The 9,017-nt window shown below is 50.1% G+C and overlaps 1 protein-coding gene across 2 annotated transcripts; it reads right to left on the bottom strand.

Annotated features, from left to right (window-relative positions):
* Positions 1-4,661: 4,661 nt before the first annotated feature.
* Positions 4,662-8,586, bottom strand: LOC125550700 (glycosyltransferase family 92 protein Os08g0121900-like). Of its 2 annotated transcripts, XM_048713768.1 has the most exons (5): positions 5,967-8,586; positions 5,739-5,867; positions 5,481-5,615; positions 5,334-5,392; positions 5,036-5,073 (listed from the first exon to the last, which is right to left on the bottom strand). In XM_048713768.1, the coding sequence occupies exon 1, from the start codon at positions 7,916-7,918 to the stop codon at positions 6,143-6,145; it is 1,776 nt and encodes a 591-aa protein (XP_048569725.1). In that variant the 5' UTR covers positions 7,919-8,586; the 3' UTR covers positions 5,036-5,073; positions 5,334-5,392; positions 5,481-5,615; positions 5,739-5,867; positions 5,967-6,142. The 2 variants fall into 2 exon arrangements, with proteins under 2 accessions (XP_048569724.1, XP_048569725.1); XM_048713767.1 differs by lacking the exons at positions 5,036-5,073; positions 5,481-5,615 and adding an exon at positions 4,662-4,741.
* Between the last annotated feature and the right edge of the window lie 431 nt (positions 8,587-9,017).

Genomic DNA, 9,017 nt, shown 5'->3' with positions numbered 1-9,017 from the left:
AGCATGAGAAGGAAGAAAAAAATGGCGAGTCCTTGGATATCTCTCATGTCATGTGGTCTGAGCTTCTCTCCGCTATCTCCGAGCGCAAGTGCCCCATCTATGGGCCTTTTCTCATGTTGCTTACTGAGAAGGCTTGGGAGCACACTTTTCCTGCTGTCGTGCTGGAGACTGGCGAGTTGATCCCTCATGAGATCAAGCGTCTGAGGAAGAAGGAGAACTGGGGCACTTCGGTTCCGAAGTCTGGGATTCCGTCTGGAGTTGACGAGGTCGAGGCAGAGGCCGATGCTGATGATGATGAGGATTATGAGCCCTCTGGAGCGGCGCCCTCATGGGCAAAGAAGCTCAAGCGCAAGATGAAGAAACTTTTCTGCATGGAGTCTGATGGACAGTATATGGCTCATGTGTCTGAGAAGAAGGCCAGGAGCCGTCACAAGGAGCTCATGCGTCAGTTAGGTACAACAGTTGCCAGCGAAACTGAGGGCAAGATCACCGATGAGGAGTGGGTTCAACAGCACTGCCCATGGACAGACTCAGACACCGAGCAGCCCCTTGCCGATGACGGAGGAGCGGCCGATCACGCGGGGATGTGATGACGGAGATCATCAGTTATGTTATCACCTGTGATCGTAGCAGCACTCTTTGCCTTTTTGGTGTCTCGCTGCCAAAGGGGGAGAGAGTTTAGGGATTTGTCGTTGTCATTGTCGAGTTGCGAGTGTGTCTCATTTGCCTTGTCTTTCTCTCGCGCAAACTCTTTTCTCGTCATTTGCTTTTGGTTTGGTTTGTGCTCATGAGACCTGGTACCCTATCATATGGTGTGAGACATATGCTACCCTATCCTATTATTATCTCTGTATGTCGAGTACTTTAGTAGTTTGTGAGTTCATGCTTATCTCATATGTCTACTTTGCTCACTTGCTACTCTATTGCATCCTAGCTCATATATGTCTCATCTTTGATGCAAATGTTGTTAGACTATAAAATATAGGGGGAGTGTTGATCCTAATGTGTGTACTTTGCATCCAAAGGCACTTCTATTTAAGTGCACACATTTAGGGGGAGCCCGTCTATATTTTGTAGTCTCTGGGATTCACTTATTCTCTTGTCATTCCTTTGTGCAAATCCCGTGTTGTCATCAATCCACCAAAAAAATGGGAGATTGTTAGGGCATGTCTCTCTCTAAGTAATTTTGGTGATTAATGACAATGTTTTTGCAGACTAATCGTGTGCGTTGAGTATTTCAAAGATTCATTCCTTGGCACGAGACGATTCTTTCCCCTCGGAGCTTTAAGTGAAGACGGTGTAGTCTCTTTCGTTGTTTTGGTGGACTTGAGTCGTAGGAGACACCGTACTATCAAGAGGGGGTCCGCAATGGAAAGGCTAGGGTGGAATCAACACGTACACGTCATTTTTGCACGTCCAGCTCCTTTCCTCTCCTTGGAGTTTGTTGTTTCAACGGAAGTGGAGATTGTGAGGAGATAGCGGTAGTGCCGCCGCCAGCGCGGTAGTACCGCTGTCCTACAGCGGTAGTACCGCTTGGGTGCATCGGCGGCAGTACCGTCCTGGTTCGGCACCGCTACCGCCTCGATTCGAGGAGGTCTTTTCTCGTGTCGGGTTGTGCGGCAGTAGTAGTGGCAGTAGCAGCGGTAGTACCGCCCGTGAGCGGTAGTACCGCGGCTACCACTGCTACTAGTGTCGCACATACCCTCTTTTTCTCTCCCGTTCTCCCCCTGTGTCTTCTGCTCTCAATCTCTGCGGTAGTACCGCTCTGTGCGGGCTGAAGGGGGGGTAACGGTTGGATTAGTTCCCCCACTATAAAAGAAGGTCTTCTCCAAGTTGACCTACCTCTTTTCCCCCAAGCTCCATTGTTGCTCCAAAGCTCATTTTCGCCCGATCTCTCTCCCTAGCCAATCAAACTTGTTGATTTTCTAGGGATTGGTTGAGAAGGCCCTGATCCACACTTCCACCAAGAGAAATTTGATTCCCCCCACTAATCCCTTGTGAATCTTGTTACTCTTGGGTGTTTGAGCACCCTAGACGGTTGAGGTCACCTCAGAGCCACATTCCATTGTGGCGAAGCTCCGCAGTATCGTTGGGAGCCTCCAATTAGGTTGTGAAGATAGCCCCAACCTTGTTTGTAAAGGTTCGGTCGTTGCCTTCAAGGGCACAAATAGTGGAATCACGGGATCTCGCATTGTGTGAGGGCGTGAGGAGAATACGATGGCCCTAGTGGCTTCTTGGGGAGCATTGTGCCTCCACACCACTCCAACGGAGACGTACTTCCTCTCAAAGGGAAGGAACTTCGGTAACACATCCTCGTCTCCATCGGCTCCACTCTTGGTTATCTCTTACCTTTACTTGTGCAAGGTTATATTGTGTTGTATCCCTTGCTTGCTTGTGTGCTAGTTGTTGTTGCATCATATAGGTTGCTCACCTAATTGCATATCTAGGCAACCTATTTTGATGCTAAGTTTAATTTGGTAAAGAAAAGCTAAAATTGTTAGTTGCCTATTCACCCCCCCCCCTCTAGTCAACCATATCGATCCTTTCAGCTGAGCAAAAGGCATCAACCTTTTGGCTTCGTGTTCATCGTGAGTACCATGAACGCAAGAAGTTTGCGCTGTACAAAATGGAGAGCCAGCGTGGGTGGGTGTCTCTCTTGAAGCGATGGAGGGTGATACAACAAGAGTGTAACAAGTTTTGCGCCACCCTTGAGAGCATCCGGGCACGCCCCGTGAGCGGCATCGGCATCAAAGATATGGTATACATGCGCCCCTCTTCGTATCCGTTTTCGTTATGCTTGCATGTCCATTTGCCCATATGCTTGCATGCTATTCATTTGTATTACAAGCTGTGGAGGCAACATGACGACAAGTCCTTCAACGTCTCCCATTGCTGGATGGTCATCAATGGGGAGGAGAAGTTTAAGGCTCAATATACCGCCGCCAAGGCGCGTGTGGGGGGGGGGGGAGAAGCCGTCGAGGAGCTTGGGGAGGGCGAGAAGCCACGGCCGTGGGGGAAGACCAACTCCAAGAAGGAGGACAAGCGCGATGTGGCGTCGATTGCCTTGCATGCCACTTTGGAGGGCATGATGAGCAAGAAGGACACAAGCGAGGAGAAGCACCGGCAAGACAAGGAAGAGCAAATGAACGCCTTCATGGAGATCAAAAGGAGGATGCTTGAGCTTGATGCGGAGAAGCAAGCCAAGATGCTTGAGATGGAGGCAGAGAAGCAAGCCAAGATGTTCAAGATCGTGGCCGCCAATGCCAAGACCAAGGCAAAAGAAGTGGCACTCGCTAGCATGATGACGAGGGTGGAAATCATGAAGGTGGACTTGAACACCGTGTCGCCGAGGAAGAGGCCATGGTTCGAGAAGATGCAGGCCGACATGCTCAAGTTCGACAACGGGTGATCTATGGCGGAGAACGCCATCCTTTTTTTATATGCCGGCAAGTGTGCTGGCATGACCACGACCAAGATGGCGTGGTCGAACTCCCGCCCTTTTTTGTGCTCGCATGTGTGTCGGCCGCTGGCAAGTGCGCCAACATGAACTGCGTGGTGGCTTTTTTGGAGGCTGGCATTGTATGCCGGCCGTTGGCATGGCGCTGGCATTGTATGCCGGCCGCTGGCATGGCGCCGGCATGAACTCCGGGCGATGGGATGGCCGCTGGCATAATCTACAGCCGCAGGCCTTTTAAAATTTATGGGCGGACATGAAAAGGGTCGCGCACGTAAAACGGGGCGGACGCCGAGCGGGCGGCTGACCCAAACGGACGAAAAGCGGACAAAGCGCGCGTCTGTTTGGGTCGGCGCGTTGGAGTTGCTCTTAGAAGTGCTCCTTAAGAAAGGATAAGAGAATAAGAGTCGGCATGCACCAAACTATTATCTATACATTGACTAACCAATCAGAATAGTATACTTATGAACATTTAATCTGTATGTTAAAACAAAGGCAAGTGTCCTCTTATTTGGATCATAGAAAACTCGGCATGACTACCTGAATGCTATTTACAAAATGATATCAGAACTACTCTGCAAGCACATGGTAAGAAAAAAGGGAAGTAACTGGATGCTATTTCCAAAATGATGTCAGAACTACTACCCCTGTAACCAAAATATAAAGAATCAATTACTTTATTAAACTGCAAAAACGTCTTTTATCTATTCTGTTTTATTTCTACGAATGTACATAAAGAATCAATTACTTTGGTTCTGTTAGGTACCATCTTCCTTCTTCTGTTCACACAGAAGAAAAGCCTACTGGTCAGCCTAATCATGACCACCTTCAGATTTTTATAAAAGCACACAAGATCACTAAAAATATATTTAAATTATTCGTAACAGATAAAAGTACCCAGTTCTGATTCATACTGCAAGCCAAAAAACTAACCAGTGCTTCAGATTTGTAACTATGTGAGTATGTTGTGGACCCCATGCTCATCGTATGATTAAAATAGAACCTTAGCAAACCCTGGAGTAATAATGTAGTAATAAGGAAGTCCATAGCAATCAAACGAGGAGGTGCTGACTTGCAATTTAAAAATATAGATGTTCAGTTATATTCGGAAAAGCATGATGCGTGTTCAAATGAAATGGTTACTGAAAAGGATCTCACCTTGTTCCACCAGAACATGTAGTGATCCATAAACATAGTACATGTTCTCTGAAATAATTGGATCAGGCCTCGTGGTTCCACAGGATGGTGATGCGAAAGCACGATTTTTTTGAGAATTAAGTAGCAAACCTGCAATGCACAAAAGGGATCAAATGATTAGCAAACCTGCTGTTTGTCCTGAAGCTAGTTTAGTAAGAGAGAACATTTAGCAACAAAAATAAGAAGTTTTTTTAGAAGTTTGCAGCGAATATACAATGTGTGGCACGGAATATTTCAGAAAAGCATGAAACCTGTGTTCAGATGATTACTAAAAAAGGAATCTCACATTGTTCCACTTCCAATGGAACATGTAGTGATCCATAAACATGGTATATGTTATCTGAATTCATTGGTTCAAATCTCATGGCTCAACAGGATGGTGCTGCAAAAAGCACGATTTTTTCAAGAAATTAGTACCAAACCTGCAATGCACAAAAAAGATCAAATTGTTAGCAAACCTGCCATCCGTCCTGAAGCTAGTTCAGTAAGAAAGAACATTTAGCAAAATCAGATGAAGCTTTTTTTTTTTGCGGCGTGCATGCAACGTGCAGCATTGGATAAATCATTAATTCCAAACAAAAAGAACAAAACAAGAACACAGAAAATGTCTGACACTCAAGTAACAACTGCCTGAAAATATCATGCTGAAATTTTACATTGCCCATGAATTCTCAGTTATTACCTTTTGTGCATGGTGTCCTGCTCAAAGATGTCCTACCTGGAGCAGAAGTGATACCAAACCTGAAAAATATCACTTAGATAATGCTTCCACTAATACAAATCCACTATTACTGCAGACCATGGAATCCTGGATAAGTGGACAGCGTACCAAACAGTATGCAGTACACATGACAGATGTCAGGTATAAGTACTATTAGGAATAGATATTTGATGGGCAGCTTCAGGTAAAAGTTTATGCCAATAAATTGTTGAAGAGGCGATAGAAGCTCTAGATCAAGACAACCTAGAAAATACTCCATTATAATTCTTGAAGAGTTAAAGTTATTGATATATTAACTATCAACGGAATCCGGCCAAGCATTTTAAGAGAATAGCCGAAGAGCAAGAAACCAATCCAAAAAAATACCTTCAACAAACTTAAACTGCCATCCTGTGAACCTTATGAAAGGATTTGTCAGTGCTGCTTCCCATCCTTGTCAGCGCTGGACAGGAATTCCTCCAAGATGGTGGTGGCGGTGTCGATGAAATGCTACAGCTGGAGGAAGAGCTCGCCATAATCAGATGAATGTAGATGAATTGCTAAAAGAGGAAGATGACTCGTGATATCATGTGAGAATTGTGGAAGCGTCTCTACCTCCATTGGAGGCCGCGTGATGTTTATTTATAGGTGCCGAACGTGGCAAGCGATGTACAGATTGGTATCTAGATTGATCTTGGGAGGCAAGGAGACAGGTTTAAACTAGATTACAGTTCCATCTCTAATACCTCTGGATCCTTCTAGACAGTCGCAGGTTACAGATACTGCCAAGCCTAAGTATCCTGAGATCCCGGACTTCCCAATCCATTACCGAACCATCTTGAGCTCAATTTCTGAAGCAGGTTATCCTTGATGTCGCAATACCTTTGCGCCCAATCAACCGGTTCGACTCCATCAACGCCTAAGCCGGGGGCCCGGTCAGCGGACTCAAGGTTGATTGGATCTCTCCAGTCAGCCACGTAGGCGGACACTCGTCGTTTGAACTTATGCTTGAACTCGGTCCATGCCTGGTACTTATAATGGTTCACACGTGCCTGCATGCTCCGTATACTTTTGAAACCAGCCTTCAGTGTGAAGTGGTGAATTGCATTCTCCAAAGAATGGTCCACTGCAGCAAGCAGAACCAGCGATTTGTGCCTCAGAAACCTCTTCAGACGGCATGTGTATCCTTGGATGACGCCCTCCTGTGGGTGTGATGTTTGGCCAGAGGGGCCAAAATCAAAGCACCACAGATGTACCTGCCCGACATCTGGATCAACCTGAACAATCGCCTCAAGCATTGATTTTGACGGCTTCTCAGATCGTTCCCAGTTGGGCGAAAAAACGAACTCGTCGACGTCAATAAAGGCCATCCACTTGCAAGAGCTCTGGTGCGTTGCGGCACAATGGGAGAAGCCGGCTTCCTGCATTTTGATCCACGGCCAAGGCACGGTGGAGATGCTGATTCCGGCTGACCTCAACTGGGCAACTTGATCTGCCAAGTCATCCTTACTTCCATTGTCGTACAGGATGAAGTGGTCCACCCCGACAGCGGCATGATACAGCACCCATTCGCGAAGAAACTTTGAGACGTTGTGAATCATAGTGCATGCACAAATCAAGTTCTTTTCCGGTGCCACCGGCAAGCCACTTTCACTCTGCCATGGACGATAAGTCACGAGTGTGGGGATTGGATGCTCGCCTGTGGCTGCCACGGTGACACGGAACTCTGTGTTCCTAGAGTTCAGATGGATCGGTGGAGCGGGGCACCGGGTAACCTGCTGTACGGACGTGATGGCAGGGAAGGAGGCCACCACGGCATGGGTCTCGCCACAGTAGCGATACAGGCATTGGACACCGCCAGCAACATGGTTGACGCCCTTTGCAAAGACAAGAACATCGCCACTGTCGAGAGTTGCAGAGCTGAACGCGATCCGGCCGGTCCAATTCAGCAATGCGCGGCCAGGGCAATCGGCAGAGGAAGCCGAAGTGGGGAGCAGCACGGGCGCTTGGAGCGGCTGGAGGCTCCGGGCAGGCTCGGGCATTGGGCAGATGTAGGCGTGGCGGCCCGACCCCGGCAGCCTCCCAAGCGCGCTCGCCGGGGACGACGCTCCACCCTGGAAGGCGCACGTCGCCTTGGCGCCAGGCTCAGCGTCAGTCAGGACAAGAACCTCCCAGTCCGGGAGCAAGACAGCATCCGCGTCGTCGTGCTGCGGCGGCGAGCGGTCGGCCCCCGATTCCGAGTTCGAGGGGAGGCAGGGCGGCGAGCGGTGGATGGGCAGAAGGCGCCGCGGGAGGTTGGCTTCCGGCTGCGGCGGTGAGGCGTCGGCCTCCAAGTCTGACAGGAGGTAGGGCGGCAGCGGCGAGAGGGCGAAGGGCGGCGGGGCGAAGGGGGGCGGGGCGAAGGACGGCGAGCAGTCGGCGCCGAGGCCGAGGGGCAGCAAGCCCGGCGAGAAGAGCTGGCCGTGGGCGTAGGTATGGCCGCCGGCGAGCAGGAGGAGGCCGGCCGACACACCGCCGGCGATGGTGAGGACACGGCGCAGGCAGCTGCGGCGCCGGTGATGCGCCATGGCGGCGGGGCGATTCGAGCGGAGCGGGGAGCTGGAGGTTTCTTGTTCGCGCGAAAACTCTGCGATCGATTGCGCGGAAAAGCTTTTGCCAAATTAGGGCGTCGACGACCTGTATTATACGGTGTATCGGGTCCGACTACGGTACGTATATGGTAGCGTGTTCGCTACGCATACGGTAGCGTATTTTCTACGTATAGGGTGTACAGGCTACCGACCGACCGAGGCAGCGAGGTTTGGGTTCGACGCCAGCTGTTCCTTCGGGTCTGCCCGTGGGCCGTGGTCGAGCGTCGATCTCTTTTTTTTTCTCGCACGCTATCAAGATCAGGCTGGTTCTATGTCACGTTGCTGGATTTTTTTTTCTTTCTCGATAATAAAGTCAACATTTTATTTAGTCTGGGCCCGAATACGTATACGGTAGAGTTCAGTACGTATACGGCGTTCAGCATGTTTCGACCCAATTTTCGATTAAAAACTTTTTTTTCAGGGACAAAACCGAAGAGATAGGTACAGGGATACACTCCCTCCCTCAAAAAATCCAAAGTGATTCATGCCGATATAACCAAATCCGTCCAATTGGTGATGAAATCTGATGAAGGAATTGACTGAATCACGCAGCGACTTCAATCAATACCAAAAAATCAGCAACACAAGCAGCAGGGACAGGGGCGTGACAGTACCGGCGTGACTCGATCGTTGGAGCAGGACCAGCCGGTGTGGTCGCCGGAGAAGGGCGGTGCCGTCGAGGTCGCCGGGGCCGAGTCAGGCAAGGGAGCCCGCCGGCCGGAGCAGGCGAGGACGGCCGATCAGGTACCTTCAGGTCGCCGGAGCCGATCCAGGGGAGTGGGGTGAGCAGCGGCCGTGGGGGGCAAGCAAGGGAGGTCGTGGCGCAGTGGCGGGCGAGCGGGGGAGGACGGTGGAGGTTGCGGGGGTGGGTGTAGGAGGTCCGCGGAGCCAGGGGAGGGTGGCGGAGGCAGGAGCAGCCGGCCAGCGCTGGCGACGAGGTTCCGCGCGCCGCTGTGGTTGGCTGGGGGCGACTGGAAGGACATGGTCTGGTCGGACTGGAACAGAGGTAGGGATGATGTTGACAGGGGTAGTTCCG

Source organism: Triticum urartu, chromosome 4 (assembly GCF_003073215.2).
Source record: "Triticum urartu cultivar G1812 chromosome 4, Tu2.1, whole genome shotgun sequence".
NCBI classification, from domain to species: domain Eukaryota; kingdom Viridiplantae; phylum Streptophyta; class Magnoliopsida; order Poales; family Poaceae; genus Triticum; species Triticum urartu.
This window is presented reverse-complemented; position numbering and strand designations above follow the sequence as displayed.